The 17,343-nt window shown below is 39.4% G+C and overlaps 1 protein-coding gene across 7 annotated transcripts in view; it reads left to right on the forward strand.

Moving 5' to 3' along the window:
• The window catches only part of LOC122566573 (pituitary homeobox x), a 46,347-nt gene that overhangs the window by 20,438 nt on the left and 8,566 nt on the right, over positions 1–17,343 (forward strand). For 2 of the 7 annotated variants that reach the window (XM_043724028.1, XM_043724029.1), the window contains exons 2-3: positions 1,718–1,915; positions 5,015–5,271. In XM_043724028.1, the coding sequence (XP_043579963.1) occupies positions 1,718–1,915; positions 5,015–5,271 (455 nt within the window). The remainder of the gene's footprint in view (positions 1–1,717; positions 1,916–5,014; positions 5,272–17,343) is intronic. The other 5 variants (XM_043724031.1, XM_043724032.1, XM_043724034.1 and 2 more) reach the window with 3 other exon arrangements.

A 17,343-nucleotide genomic window follows, 5' to 3' on the forward strand; every position in this document is an offset into this window, starting at 1 on the left:
GGAGATTATACGAAACATTAAGTTAACGAAACAATAAATTACAGTTATAAATTTATTCCTCTGGGAAGCTTATTTTCCATATGTTTTCGTCGCTCTGTTGAAGAAATAAAATATAAAAACGAATATAAAAACAGAGTCTTCCCAGAAGATGTAGAAAATGTAACTACCACAAAAAGGGATAACACATTAGTACGAGATACTAATACACATAAAGGATGAATCTTCTTCAGTCAAACTATACTTGAAGCATTTAGAGAGACAAACTATCCAAATCGCCAAATTGTTTCGAGTATTTAAGGTCGCATCTCGCGGATGCAAACGGTCCGCGCCTGTTTTTACGTTTCAAACGTTGGCGAATAATATCCTTGTTGGTCTACACGGTACATGCGTCTCTCACTGGGACTGCGTCTCGAAGACAGCCAACACGCGCAGTAGCTCGTAACACGGTTGGCAATATCCTGGAAGAGTGACACGCGCGTTTTCGTGGTCCGTGGCTGGCTTGTGACACTAAATCAGAGGCCGAGTTACGCGCCGACTAATTGTGAACCGCCTCCCTCCTCCTTTGCCGCCCCCGTGGAAACCAAATATAACTAAACGGAGCGAAACTAAACGGCCTGGCCGATTAACTTCTCCGTTGGCTGGCTACCACCGACAGCTCACTCTCGCCAGCCCTATTCTCGACTACCACTCGTTCCAGCCCAACGAACTTTTTCTTTTCTTTTCTTCTCTGTCCTTTTCTTCTTTTTTCTTATTTTCCTGTGGCAGTGAAGCACCCAATGTGAATAAATAACGCGAGGCAAAAGTATGCTGCTGTTAATTACGAGACAAAATAGTGCTTCGTCGGGGTTCTCGGGCTGTGAAGTGCGTTTTTATACGCGCGATTTTTCACGTACGCTTGTTGCAAACGAAAACACCAGTCTGCCATTCGAAACGATGTTTCGTCAGCGTGAATCGAATATTTTTACGCGAGCTACGACACCCTTTGTTGTCGTTGATCAGTCGCAAAGACTGCTAGGTGTTTCTGTGCTTGTTCGATAGTTTTGTGCCTTCGGAAGTTACGGTGTATGTAGTTTACTCGTAACGTTCGTTGCATTCTTTCTCGCCGCACTAAATGAACGACCGATACCAGTTGAACGATTCCCGCTTTTTTACTAAAATTGTCGAACATCGACGAGTGAAGTAGTCGATAAATGTTGTACACCGTAGCATGGAAAAGACTGACTCGTATTGGCCCAACATTCATTAAGCAGGATAAAAATATGGAAGAGAAAGATATATAAGTATGAAAAAAGAGAAAATTTGTTTGGATAAAACGAGGAGGAATAGGAGAAAGTGTAGTTTAACATTCTACGTCCGTTGGCGATCAGGATGTTCGATTAAATCTTGCGATTAGATCTCTGGAAGATGAAATCAAATAAAACTACCTCGAATTAATGCATATCTCGGTATAGAAGATTTATTAAGAAACTGAAAGACGAGCGAAGATAAGAAAAATAGACAAAAGGGCAGGATCGTCTACATTTTTTCGAATATTCGACAAACCTTTGCCTTGTAACTCTTCCTTCCCACTTTGCCGTTCGGGGAAACACCTTTGTCGTCTTAGAAGGGCGGAAACTGACCACGCGGGATTTCGGATTAATAACGAAATAAGTTAGTAAATAGCGAAGCTTGCGGAGAGCTTAGACGATGTTGCAAGAGGGTGTGATGCGTTTTGCAGTATGGGCACAGGGCGACTTCCGGGACGAGGTGACCGGGGGTTTGGCGAGGCTCGATTTGACGGGTCACGGAGCTCACACTCCCGGTGGCAGCAACCCCAGTACACCGGGCGCGACACCCACGACACCCTCCGGTGGATTTTCTACCGCACAGCCTAGGTCCCGCACGAACACGACACACAGGCCGGATATTCGAAAAGGTACGCCTCGCCACTTTACGAGCAACTTCTCTATCGCAACCCCTTCATCCCTGTTTATTCGTTTCACTAAATCAATTCGTTTGACGTTTCTCCTTTCTTCCCCAATTTGTTTTTCTTTTTTTTTTTTTTAACGTTAACCCTCGTCGACGTTGCGCTTCTTCGTGATAGAGTGGTTCCGCTTAGATTCGTTTGTCTTCGAGGTGATTTGCTTCCAGTTAAGTGGAAATTGCGTAACGATAGAAATTCGATAAAAAATTGTTGGATTTCGATGTAGACTATGTATTTAGACAATAGATGCGGAGTAGTTAACGAGAATAGCTCGTAACCAAGAGTGGTACAGAGGAGATAGATAGTTTAGCTCGCTTCTGCATGATCTTTCCTCGTTTATGGTTATTTTCGACGAGTAAGGGGAATTCGTAGTTCGTGGAATTAGTATGCGTAGAATTAGTCGATGTACGTACGTGCAAGTTGTCGAAGAGACATGATTTAACAGCTTCACAGGTCTGTAGAATAATTCAACGAATGAAAATGTTTATCGCAGATAATGCAGACATGTTACAGATGGACCGTTTTAAGATTTCGAAATAACTCCGAGCAAGTATCTACTTACTACGTGAGATGGTGAAAGCAAGAACAAAAGATCTAGAATAAGAAACTATCGAATTTATCTTAAACATAATTTGTCTTGAAAGATCCACTTTTTCATCTATAACAGATTTTCCTTAGTGCAACGTTACTATATAGCTTCGTCCTAACGATACTATCTAGCTTTTATCAACAAAAACGTAATCGTGTATTAAATGATCCAAAGCCAAGAAACTTTGTATTAATATCATGATCAAACACGTTCTTCTTAACAAAAATCTTGAAACAGCACGCTTCTCCGATACGCTTACGTAACCTGAATCGATCAACTGAAAAGTTTATTTTAACACAATATTCTCAATCCATTAAACTGCTGTGCAAATAATACATACATAAATAATACAAATACATAGAGTCGCGTGTCATCTTTGCGCGAGGAAAGGCAAAGGTTCGCGCATCGATCAAGTAGGATAGCATGGAGATTCCAGCGGGAAACGATGCCGAGCTGCCGTCTCACGAACGACTGTGAAATCAAATGATAACAGAGAGTGCCGTTGTCGGGTGCAGCAGGAGAAAGACGAGGAAAATGCTGGCGTCGTTTGTTTGCAGGTTTGTTCGGCACTTAGCCGGCACTCTCGCAGCCGCCCCAAATCCCTGCAAATTGAAATATCTCCCGGAGTCTTACGGGCCTGGTTAACAACAAACCCCGGGGACGGATCTCACTTCACTCGTTGTAATCCCGAGACGAGGGCGAGGCCTCTCGTGCTCCTTCGACCGAGTCCAGCACGTTGCTCTCGTTCGCGCCAGTCAACCGAGAAAGATGTTTGAATTCCACATACTTCGATCAGTAACTCTCATTTGGACCGTATTAATTCCCTGAAATTTATTGGATATAAATCGACGAGCTTCTCTTTTTCTTTCGATATCGCTGAAATTTGTTTCTAGTTTAGCCGATTATTTTAGGGACCCATCTTTATGGAAACTAGGATTATGATAACCCGAAGAAAGAATACGTTGTACGTTCATTTGCACTATTCATTGAACTGCTTTTCTCATGGGGAAATTTCATTGTAAATTGCGGCCAAACTGAGGAAAAATTTGTGCGTTAAGGAGTCGAGTAAGAAGAACGATGTAACTGTATTTTGGATATTGGCGAATGGAAAACGAGCGGAAATAAGATTGAAAGAGGAAAGGATTTGAAAGTTTATGTCTTTGTTTAGACTCAGATTTAGCATCTTGTAAGTATAACTAATGATTATATCAACTTTATTTCTTGACTATAATTCCTTTTTGGGGAATTCCCCTGTTTTCTTTCCTTCTTTCATAAATATTTAAAAGTTTCATATTCGTACTTTTTACTAACACGATTATATATCTTGTTTTTAGATATATTTTGACAATTATTTGCTCCTTTTCTGAGAAATAGTTGCAGCGCGTTGGAAATTCTTTGTTTGTTAGTCTTTGTTTGACGGGATCGAACTTACTCCGAATCGAACCTGAAATCTTTCGTTTCTTCTACGAATTTAAATCCATCTTGAATGAAACACGAAGCCAATATTTTCCAACGATAGCGTCGGTATTAAGGCAATTAACGATACAATATGGTACTATAAAGTATATTATTCCTTCAACCGCTGGTAACGTGTACTCTTTGTCATACGACTAAAATATCTTGTTCCACGAGAACAGTAAAACTTCATGTACGACATTACAAACCTAGGTAGATTAGGATCATACTGAATAAATTGAAACACGGTGATAAAAAAAAAAGTCGAACGTTCTTCGTGACGCGACTTAGTTGGTATCGGAGCGACCTCATGTTGGGTAGCTACCTCTGTAAATAGAAATGGTCGTCTTAGTTAGAAGATAGTTAGCGGCATCATCAGACGCAGTGATAGCGGTGCTCTTTGAAAAAAGAGGTAATCGATCACACGGCTGTCAATACGAGTAAGGGAAGCTGGCGATTTGCTGCCTGCGGAGTCAGGGGTGAAATACCCTCACCTGTCACTGTCACGGTCATGACAAACACATTCGTGTTATTCTCGGACGGCAGGGTACGGTCTAGCCATGGCAGAGATTACCGATCAAACGGTCTAATCGATCCATGATCGTCACGTCGTATAGTGTTGCACACATGTAGTATAATATACCTATGTATCTCGATATCTGACGAGTTACGCTATTAAATATTTTGTCGATGGATCTTGCCGAAATTAAGATTTAACAAGGTCTGTAATGTGCCCTAATTTCACGAACATTTCGATATATTTGATTAATTACGAAAGCTTTTTAATATCGTAGTGGAAAAAAGTGGAATAAAGAAACAAGAGAAAGAAACGAGTGACTCACATATTGCTGTTTCACGCGAGAAACATCATTTCCCTCGTTACAACGTCGAATGTGTGATTTATTTAGAATTATGAGACTCGATTTATTAATCGTAAAGGTACATTGAATTCTCGTAGTATAAGTGGCATGGTTTTCTAGAGAATGTGATATTTTAACACGTTTCAGATGTTGCAACACCAACAGAGGTGAAACACGAATTGGGCGCCGGTGGAGGGGTGGTCTCTCCGGATGGTGTAGTTGGGGTAAATAACGCGGACGATAAGGATGGAAAGAAGAACAAACGTCAAAGGCGGCAGAGGACGCATTTCACGTCCCAACAACTTCAGGAGCTGGAGGCCTTGTTCATGAGGAATCGGTATCCGGATATGTCGACCAGGGAAGAGATAGGTCTGTTCACGAAGCTTCCCGAACCACGAGTCAGGGTGAGTGACGATTATTCCTAATTTAATGGACTGCGATTTACTTTTATGCAAATTTATATCTTCGCGAATATAAGCAAAAGAAAAGAACGTAAACGGAATTTTGTTTCATCTTTGAAAAATTGTAACGTTTACTCCGCTTTGAATATTTTACAGATCTCTGCATATTACATGCATTCTGTACACTTTCTCAAATTTTGTATAAAAATTCGCAGTCTACGAATTGCTTACGTTCTTCTACGATATTGCCGAGAAATCCATTTTTGCGCTTTGCTGGAAGAAGAATATTCTTCGTCGCTCTTTGATTAAATTCTTACTTTCAATAATATCTTTATGATAATCGAATGTTTTTAATTTCGTTTATTACGCCTCTTGCAGAGGGAAGGATGAATATTTTTTCGAATCGTTTAAATTTTTTTTGGAGGGGATTTTGGCTGCGAAGAAAGAAACATTTATTTTTGCTAATTGTTCAACCGGTACTTAAAGAACGACTGGTGTTTCGATTGATTTACAGTACACCACTAGAATACTCGGGGACTAAGCGAGTTTATCTTGCTTACAGCGCTACAAATAAAAAATTAATCTTACATTGCGAAACATGATGCAGCTTGATAGCAAACGACTATTACGCAGTGTTTATATGTATACTTATATTAAATAACCATTACGAGAGTTAAAAGTTAAGATGCGATACTTCCATAATTTACTATACGTAATATGGAATTCTATTCTTATCAAAAAGTGACAGCTTTCCTATACTTTAGAACGAAGTTTGATCATAACGAAAGATTGACAACTAGATGAAAAAAATGTCATCTAGTATCACAAACACAATATATAAGTCAGAAATAAGCCAACTTGTATTGACAGCAAAATAATATTCGTATATTATCAGTAATAGAGAGCAGTATAAGAAAGTACTCATTTAAATAATTAATCAATATTATATTAAGCGCTGTTTAATCGGCGAATCCAGACACTTTGCAAAAAATCTAATTTCATCGAGTGCTAAATAATCGCGATCATTTGAAATATTTGCAAGACTTGTATTTGAATTAAACTTTCTATAAATTTCCATCAACGAGTCTATCGATTTCGTGACTAATTATTTGTTACGGAAGACACATAATCGTACAGATAATCGACAATTTTTAATGAATTTTTCGTTATTGCGTGAAGGTAACGCATCGCTATCAGCGTTTTCTCGCGTTATCACCGGTTGAGCGAACGTCTATCGATCTAATTTCGGACAAACAAGTTTTGGAGAATGGAAATTCATGTATCTGCGTCGATGCATTGTTTTTCCTCGGTGTGAACGGAATTGCTCGACTCATTCTGAAAGATCCGAGTCAGAGCTCGAACACGAATCAGGGTGACGTGAAATCGAGTTGATCAAAGTAGCAACAGAGACTTACAATGGGCGCATTGATGCGTTGAAGTATCGATTACAAAGGCAACAATTCATGCTCTTACTGGCCGATACCTCGAGGTCTCGCCAGTCTCGCGTCTGCAGACATGGCTCGTGACCGGAAAATGCCATTTCTTTGCCCACCGAACCTGATATTTTCGAGAAGTAGGCGGTCAATTTTTCTGCTTGTCTTACGCGTCTGATGTGTGAAGTTCAACAACGAGAATTTCAAACGTTAGTCAGTGAGAAATACGAATATGATGGAAAATCTGAAACCAATGGAATCAAATACGTGGCGAGCTGCTTATTAAAACATAGTATACGTTCTACTTTTCTATTTGTAGATTTCTGGAAGGTAATTTAATTTCAATTAATGCAAATACGTCGCTCGATTTTATTCATTCCGTACGATCGGACTAAGCCACAGTTTCGGTTAACTATATATTTATCAAACATTACATTCCGTCATACCGCGATTTGTAGCGCAAAAATGACTAAACTCATTATATCGTATCTATATTAAAATCGATAATTATTGGAAAAATATTTTGCAAATAATTAAAAAGGAAACTTCGCGGAGATAAAAATTCTTCTGTGAAGGTAATTTTCGTAAGGATCGTCAGAGTCTGTAAGCTTCAAAGGTCTATACCTTTTAACCAATTTGACGTACCTACACAAGTCCGATAAAACTCTTTTACAACTCCGTAACACGTTATAAAACAATCTTCCGTTATCTAACTCATCGCATCGCGCTCTTAAAAAAAAAAAAAAAAGAAAAAGAAGAGAAAGAACACTACACTGAGCAAATAAATTCATAAATTTAAATATCGAAAGTTATGAGAAATCGTGAAAGGAAAGATAATATCGAAAGGACGAGCAAAGTAAGTCTTCTGTATCGTGAACGAAGAAAAAATTCATCGTCAGTCGTTTCGGGGTAGAACGCGAGCAAACGACACGAATCCACGTCTCGTTCCACAATTTGAGTTGGATCAAACGACCGGGACATGCTTCTCGACTTGACAATCCTCGCGGTTTCGTGCGTTTCAGCAAGGCTTTTAGGAACGGTCATATCAGTGGATGAGAGCTCGGACGAGAAACATAGGGATCGAAAGAGAAACAGGGATGGAAGTGGGCAGGTATGAGGTCACGTGAGGTTGCGCAGCTCACAAGGGAAGCTTTGCGCCGGTAAGCCCTTCTGGATTTATAGAACCACACAGAGCATGGCACGGTATTCCCGCCACGCCGCTATACGCCATGTACCAAAATTCTGCGGATCCCAACTATCGTGGAACCACCGATGCGTTCGCGAATTTTAACGTTTTCATCGAGACACCGCTTTGCTCGCTTTCTTTCGTTTGGCTTTGACGCACGATTAACAATAGTCGAAGTTGATCATCGAGCAAAGAATTACGGGAAAACGTTACAGGAAAACTGATATTAGAGCATAGCGCGTACTATACCCTCTTACTCGTGACGGGTTATTACATTCCAAAATTCAGAAAAGAAGAAAAATAATAGTTTTGTACGGTCTTTTAATATGGTCTCTCGATACTTCAAATTCTTCGAAGGAAAAAATAATTCATAACGAGGAGCAGTTTGAGAAAGTTCTTCAGAATATCGTTTAGAAGTTTCGAAAATACCGAGAATATATTTCATTCTTGCAAAAACGTAATCGTATGTAATGAAACCAAGAGGGCAAGTAGAAAATGGTTAATTTGTACTGCAATTTGTGCTGGCTACTTTGTAATAAATTATATTTATTACTAGTATTTATATATTAATTGATCAAATTCCAAGTACATTGCATTTCCTATCGTTTAGCAGTACTTTCACACTCGCGACACATATTTGTTACTATGATGAAATTTAGAACCCGATAAACATATACTTTATAGTATAAAATATAGATATATGCCTATACTTGCTGCAATCACCGTATATACAGAAAAATTTCCTACTTTCGCAAGTCGCTATACAAAAACCCTGAAATCTTCGCGTTAACCTTATGGGTAAACTACTCTCAAAATTTTCAATTTATCACACGAATCGCGCGTGACAAAGCACGGTACGTGTTCCCGTCAGTCGAGCCTGGAACGCGAGGCGAAATCGTGTCTACGGTAGGAACCGCGATCCTTGTCGGATCCATTCAACCGTGCGCTTTCGCGCTGTTGTGTCGTCCTTCGGTGGAAAGTTCTACGTGACACAAACCTGCAAACGGCGGAATTTACGCGAACCGATTCCGACGCATTTAGTCAATTCTAGCCGCGGCATTACGCTTAATTAATCCCGACGCAACATTTAATGCTTGCCGATAAATGCGCGAAAGCTTATCTATTTTGTCCACGGATTTGCCGGTATTTCAACCGATATCTGAATGGGGTGGCTCACGACCTGAGGCGAAATCGTTCGAAAGAACAGGCTGATTCCATTCGTTTGATAGGATATTTCGTGATAATTAGTCAAGTTTGAATTAGCCAAGTTTGAGTCGTTTGAATTTAAGTAGAACTGGTCAGGTGTGCTACGATGAAAGTAGTAGCGTTTTTTATAGCGATTGTTTGCTATAAAACAGATGAAACTGCTCGTTCGTAAAATTACATTCTTCCTTGATTTATGGTTTTTCTTTTGCGTTACAAATTACGTTAGGATTATAAACGATACAACGATTATTTTCTGTAAAACGAACGACAATATAGGTTCGTAAAAAGCGTATAACAGTCTACATATACGAAGGTTATATTCACATATAATAGCAAACAATTTGCATTATAAAAATTCATAGAACTAGACTGGCTCTTTGTTAGTTTATACTATTTGTTTTATCACTGCGTAATTTATATCGCAACAGCAGAAATTTATTACCGGTGCTTTCACATTTTTTCACGCTGATTTATATGTTTCTCATATACCCACGTAGTTTCAAAACTAGATAATCCAATTTTTAAATGAAATCTCGGCATGCGTTAAAATATATGTAGGTTTACATTTAAGGGCAATCCGTTCCAAGACGATCGGTTAAGTTTATTATAAGAAGTTCGCCGGCCGAGAATAACATTGTGACTCGAGCAATTATCAAACTAAAAGTATAATAACTTTGAGCGTTGAAATACGCGACTAGATTCAAAGTCTCAAAATCTTGAGTCACTTCACTAACTATAGGATTATCATTATGAACTAACTAAAGGATTGACTCAATAGAATCGCAACCTTCGGCCGCGAGATATTCCGCAACAACGCAGTTTCACAAATTACCTGACCATCGTCAGTTTGCAAAAACCGACGAATAAGAAATTCCACAAATTCCATCCGTTCGACGGGTTCGATTTTCACCTTGCCGTCGCTTCGGCGCCACTCCGTCCATTCACATTCCTCAATTACAGCAGTCTATTCCGGCGCATAAAAGATCCAGATGCAGACGTTGTGCCTGCAGAACGAGTCCCAAGAAGTATAGAAAAAGGAAGGCACAGTGCAAGCAGGGTGCAAGGCGTGCAAGGTTGCAGAGAAAGAAGGAGAGGATGAGAGAGGAGAGAAAGCGCGAGAGGATAGAGAGAGCTGGGTAGAGTTATCTGCAAAGAGGCAGGCGTATGTTTCGGTCGGTGGCAGCAGAGCGCGGCTGTCCGAGATAATCCGCCGGTGATTAAGACCATAAATCCATCGGCGGATTAGTATGGTTGCACCGCACACCGCGTGGCGGCGTCGTTGCACGGGACTCTCTGTATGCTGCAGCCTCCGCTATAGTACTGCAAACGTGCATCTCTCCCTTTCTTCCTCCCTCTCTATCTCACCCTCGTTGCAGCCCCTTCCTCTTGCCGCCCTTCCACTCTCTCGGTGCATTCCCACTGTTCCTATCTACCTCTATCAGTTCGGTATCGTTCTCGCTTCTTTCACCACCCTCGCGACGGACACACGTCGCTGATTCGTGTGTTGGTACACCTGCTGGAGGAACAGAGGAAGCGTACAAGAGACCGACAGTGTTAAAGCGAGGTAGAAAACGCACACGCGTAATGTACAAAGAGAGAGAGAGATAGAGATAGAGAGAGAGAGAGAGAGCGGGAGATAGAAGGGTTAGAGAAAGGCAGATAGACGAGCAGAGGGAACGAGAGGGGCCGAGCTTACACGCCATGGGAATGGGAAATGGGACGCCACGGAATATAGGTGGACACTAACCGGTATGAGAGTGAGGATTACCGGGTGTCATCCGTATTCGGCCGGGTTAGCGGCTGTCAGCGGCCAATGCCATCGCTATATATCAATTATTACCTTTGCCATTGCAACGGCCGGTTGCATTCCGATGCACGCGTTGCACCGTACTGCACTGCGGTCGTCCGGTTGCATATCTCTTCCGTAGACCGATTTGCATCCGGTATGCGAACGCTTTGACCCTCCCTCCTCTCTCTCTCTCTCTCTCTCGCCGCCCCTGGATGAACCGCGACTCGCCTTCGTTTCACCATTTACCTCTCTGTCTCGGTCTCTTTTTCGCGCCAAGCCATGTACGACTGTCGCGCTCCAACGCGAATTCCGGTTATACGCCGGGGTTTAACGTCTAACCAGCTGTTGGCAGGCCGAGCCCGCCACTTGCCAGCTCGTAAGTTCTCGTGTGCACAAAGGCTCAACGCCGGCTGTCTTCGGGATTTCGCGGCGAACGCCGCCTGATTCCGGTGCTCCGCTCTCGCGTTATGAAGCCTTTGCTGCGGCCGAGCAAAGATCTCCAGATTAACGGGCCAGTGATTGAGCCTGTAATGGCGCGGATATCTGTTACGGTGATACGCGGGATTTAGGGATAAGCAAGACGAGCTTTTCGGCCGCTTCGTTTGATTCAGGGACAGCCCTCCCGCTTTTCACCGCAACAGACACACTTTTGCAGGGAAAAACAATTTTTAGCGACCGAGGCCAGTCTGGTTTCGGGATTTCGTTGGATACTTTTTCAGTGCGATTGCATGCAGGCTTTTGAAGTTGGAGGAAGATAAAAGTTTGGTATTCGTGTAGAATTTAGGGTATATTCGTACATTTTTTAAATACCTGTTAGGTGCATATATATAATATATGTTCATTTAATAATTTGTTATAAAGTATTTATTCAATTATATGTATAATATTATACGAATGACGCATTCATGTAAGTATTTCATTGATGAAATTGAATTGTACATTTTACTTTATTTCATAGATACAAAAAGTAAATGTTACTTATAACTGAATTAAAAGCGTCAAGTAAAATAGTCTGAAATATATTAAAACGACATGCTGAAATATCTTGCTCTTCTCATCGAGATTTCTTGCTGTTCCACATAGCATTAAAATTTTCACGAACCACGGATACCTTAAAATTATTCCATGACTTAATAATTCGGTGCATACAAACACCTTCAATCGCCGTTTAAAACGAAAAAATTGTTTATACCATTCGCATAATATCGAATTTGTAGAACGTGAAATCTAGTGATTCGGTACAAAAAAGACACGTCTGACAATCATTTAAAGACGGAGGTATTGTTCCAAAAACGTTGTACAGGTAATAGTTTGATACAACATCGATCATTCTTTTTAAGGTCGGATTTGCCGCGCGGTGATCCGCGAAACCGAAAGTTCTCGCTTTGTGAATGCAACTTCGTGAATTCGAGCGAACGTATTCTTTGATGAGACGATATGATGGTTGTATCGGAGATTTCGAGGCACAGTAAATCGATTGCGAGCTGGTACGCTGTAAATCGCACGCGAAGTTAATACCGTTGCGGACGGGGTTGGAAAACGTCGAAGGCCGCCATGCGTGATCTGCGATATTCCGTTGCTGGATTACCAGCGTGAATATTAACCTTTTACGGTGAATTGTAGTCCCGAAGTAACGTTATCGAATTTCCGGATTTATTTTCCGCGGCTGCTCCACGGAATATCGTCCGATATTAAAACCAACGTTGGCCGTATATATAGAGGACCGATTAAATTTGCACGATTTCTTGATATGGATTTTAGCGTTGTCGGCTGGTATACATGGATAGTTAATATAATAGACAGTATTATGATTATGATATTGGTATCTTTAGTCGATAAGATTCGTGTTACAATATTTGATTCATGGCCGAAGTAAAATATAATAACTGAGAATCTATTGTACTAATATAGCGTGTTTCTAAAATGAGAAGAAAGAGAAGAAACTGAAAGCACATAATGTATAGCTATAGTGGTAAAGGACAAGCGAATAATTGAATGGTAAAACGTGCCATTAACGAATAAATTTCAAGTTTCTTAAATTCTATTATTGGACGATTTAAGGATTAAAAATATCTGCCGGAAAATGAATTAAAAATAAAAGATTCTCTCATTGACGCATCAAGGATGAAGTAAGTAAGAAGCAGGAGCGAAATAACGCGTAAAAGATATGGAAATGCAAACATAGTTGTACAATAACAAATTTTCGGAGAATTTACAAATTTGACTAAGGGGTATTATTTCCACGATCGTTACAAACCATCGTAAACGTTCAAAACGTAAAGTAATAAATTTCTCGATAGGAAACATTAACACGAAAGATAACGAACGTGCCGAGAAATTTTTCTCAAATATATTTAATCAGCTACACGCGCTTGTACTCTGAGAGATAGCGATCTAATGAATCTAATTAGATTATCATTCTGTGGAATAATTTACAGTTGATAAACTAGAAAGGAACACATCGTTACATTACACGATTAAAGATCACATTCTGCGCCAGATATTTCATATCTTCCATTTATAAAATTCAAAGTTCAAAATGGCACAGATGTAATGATAATTGCAACTAATCAATCCACCTTCCGGTGATAAGTGTTTCACGAAGTTCTTTCTTATCGCGAAAATATGTAGGCATAATCGCTAATCAGTGACGTTGAAAATCCTTGCACGAACCACAAAATCATTATTTACAAACATTAATATATACGTAGAAAAGTTGATTCAGAAAGGAGTGGGATAAATGCAAAGGCGTTATTTTACTAATTCATAAATTACGAGTATTAATAGATTTTTTCATGAGTATAGCAAGTAAGGTGGCTAATAAACGTCACAACCAAATTTTACAAGTTACAAATCAATTTTACAAATTCGATACGACTCATAATTTGGCAATATATTGTGGCATTAAAAGTAATGTTTTATAATTTTGATGCGAATAAAATATAAATGTATAGACACATGGAGTAATAATAAGGCAACCAAATACGATTGATCTTTTATATGAATTAATTGCACGCATTTGCAGTGAGAATAAGAAACAACAAAATATTTTCAATAATTACTCTTTGAGTGACAAATTTTAGAACGCTACGTACGGTCCTCGAACGATTTTTGAAGGAAGAAAAATCCGAAAAGGAGAACACAGAAATTTGAATCTACTTCGAATTTATTACTTTACTTCACAGATCGAGTAGAATCTGTTCGTAGTTCGTAACAGTGAAATTCGTCCAATTGTTACTGGAAATCAGTTTGGCCCGGATCGAATAATGGTCGAACTCCTGCGGAACAACGTGCAGGCCAAAAAAGAAACAGATCCATCGTAAACCCTTTCGTCGCGGGGACAGGTTCCAGACAATCTTCGTAGCGATCGCGTTAGAGACAGATACAGTTTCTGACTGTTGGGACGCGGAACGAAAGAAAACAAAGACGAAAAAGGAAGGGAAAAGAACGGAAGAGAAAAAAAGGGGGTGGATGCATTGAATTCGACGCGAATCGATAGCGCGCGTAACGCAATGAGCCGTAACTATTTATAAATTACAAAGGAATGGAGGAAGCACGAGAGCTAGCTGGGACACGGCATTAAAAATCACGTGTTCCGCTTGAGCTCATAATCTCGTATAATCTTTTGCAAAGTTGTTAATACTCGCGGCTTACGGGTGTTAATTTAATATCCATACAGGTACGCCAACATTGAATATCCGAATCCCACTGGCTGCAGCTGTACAGTCCACTACCACAACGATAAAAAAAATCCATAAAACTGCTCACACCAAGAGAGAGCTAGCTGGCTTCCCATTCCATGTCGTACGCCGGCTCATATGCCGTTTGTATCGTTCAGTGTTGCCCTCCGGACCACTTTAATACAAACGATAATACTCGCTTCCGTCGCTTTCCCTTCTTTTCTTCTTCTTTTTTTTTTTTTTTTTTTTTTTACCCAATCCTTTCCCCTTGGTCGCAACCGTCAAGAATTCGTCCGATAGCGCTGACTAATCTCAATCTTTTTTTTTTTTATTTTTATCGACGCATGAAGAGTACCATCAATTATGGGTAATATAATTGTAATGACATCTTTTATATCGTGTCGATCGTATCGTGTATCTTTGATTTGTAAATCCTCCATGGGTAATTGAAGAAGCTATGGGTTTCGTCTCTTTCTTTCGATTCGCTAAAAATTCGCAAACAATCGGGCACAAGGGAATATCGATACGTCAACTGCGAATGGTAAATTATAATGATAGAATTGTATTGTATTTTATTGACTAATATGTGATGCTTCTTTGATTTTTTCTTCCATTCTAGTTCATTGAAATTTTGTAAATAATCAGCAATCATTTGTAAAATATATTATATATTACTATACATATTTATATTTATATTTATATTTAATGTATATTTATATTAATGTATGACGATGTAGACAAACATAAAACATATTATACGGTTTATGTACATTTTTTTAATAATAGTATTCGCTCGCATAATGCGTAGTTCATAATACAATTTCTCCTTTAGTCAGTATGTCTGAATAATAAAAAATTCATTTATAAACTCGTTGGTCCATATCAAGTTTTAATTTAGGATCATTTTGTTAAACGTTACCAATCTTAGATATCTGAAATGATAATGACCCGACAGCACGGCGCTTCATTAATTAATAGATCTAGTAGATTAGATATGTATGATAATATCTATTTCTGTCTTTCCTTTTTTATTTTCTAGCTCTAGTATTCTTTCGCTCTAGCACTTGTCTATCTCTAGCACGAAAACAATTTGGAAGATTGAAAATACATTTTGTTTCGTACTATCAATCTCTCTTACATTCAACTTATATTTCGACGTAGTATAATTGCTATAAAATAGTACTTAAATCGAATAACTTATGATTTTAGTAAACTAATAAAAATCAATTATTAAAAAGTTATCGTTTAATTATTTTATTGCTATTTAAATTTTAAATCTCTACTTTATTCAATGAAATCGATCGAATCGTATGAATTTTACAATAGTCATCTTAAAATTGTACGTCCATGTTATTGTGGAAGATCAGATATTTCTAAGAAAAAGCAAAGTATTTGATCAAAAACACAGGGTAACTATCATAGTCTCCTTTAGGTCTTTAGAAGGATCGTAATATGTTGCGTTCGATATAGTCTCGATAGTTGCGAGTATTCTCAATTACGTGAAAATGCTTTCAAACTATTCGCTAAACCAGATCTTGCGCTGTCGTCTTCCGGAAGATTGTTTCGTCGTCTTGGCTACGATCCAACAAAGTTGTCTCGTTGTCCGCGGCATTTTGAAACTTTGGGAACTGTCACGCGATTTCATGATAGATGTTCTCATTTAAATCTAATTAATTAAGTTTCCCTTCAGTCCTAGAGATACTTCATCAATCGAAGTTATTCCGTAAACATTTGAACAAAATCTACAAAGATCTATCGGGCCCTTAACATCGTATAGAGAAATCATTCTTCCGTACTATATTTATCTAATACTTTATATATCAAATTGCTATGTAAGCGGCATACGCAGCCAAAAATTTGTAAGCTATGCTACCTCTGCTGTCGATCGTGTTAATCATTCGATGTTAATCAATCAGTGCTGCGAATATGATAGCGATTTCTATTCTTTCGCAATAGATTCTTAAGTACAAAGTATTCCATTACTGAAATTTAATTAAACAGCCAATGTGATTAAAGCTGAAAATCGAAACCTCGAACAATTGTTCGCTCAATCGTAGCTCCACTTTGAGCAAAATGTGCTATAGACCTTTATTTCCATGCAATTACCAACAACGAGATATTCTCTCGATACAGTCGATATTCAGACATAACAAATCTCTTCTGTAATAAGAGTTTTCATAATTACGAAATTGAACGATGACCAAAGGCGATCCTCCCTCATATCCAGTCCTGACAACGCGATTTCACCGCACGCAGCCGCATATTCATAGCAATTCTTGTGGATATACGCGCGCGTGCGCGACCAACCGTGCACACATATTCACGTGAACACGATACAAGTACGAACTGGCTCCCTCTACGTAGGATGTAGCCATTCCGGCTGATCCATCTCGCCGTTATAGTGAGATTTATGGAGACGGTACCGTTGGAAACTGAGACTGCCTGTTCTGGAGGTGGGAGGGACGAAAAGGGGTGAGAAGAGGAATAGCGAAAATATGAGAAGAAAAGGGAAGGAAGGAGCGTACGAGAGTGGTATAAGCACGCGTGAATGCATGAAAGCGGCCAGGATGGCGGACAGTGTGGAAAAAAAGACGATTGCAGAATTGGAGGATGAGACGAAGGATAAAAAGAATTTGTGCTAGGAGCCATGATGCTTCTTTGCCGTATCCTAGTGGATACGGTTCTTCATTCGAGAATATTTGGCCATGAAGATATACTTGAATAGGGTGCAGTTACTCCTATTGAGTTATATCTCCTATTTTTCTACCATTCTCCTTTTAG

Source organism: Bombus pyrosoma, linkage group LG4 (genome assembly GCF_014825855.1).
Source record: "Bombus pyrosoma isolate SC7728 linkage group LG4, ASM1482585v1, whole genome shotgun sequence".
In the NCBI taxonomy this organism is placed as follows: Eukaryota; Metazoa; Arthropoda; class Insecta; order Hymenoptera; family Apidae; genus Bombus; species Bombus pyrosoma.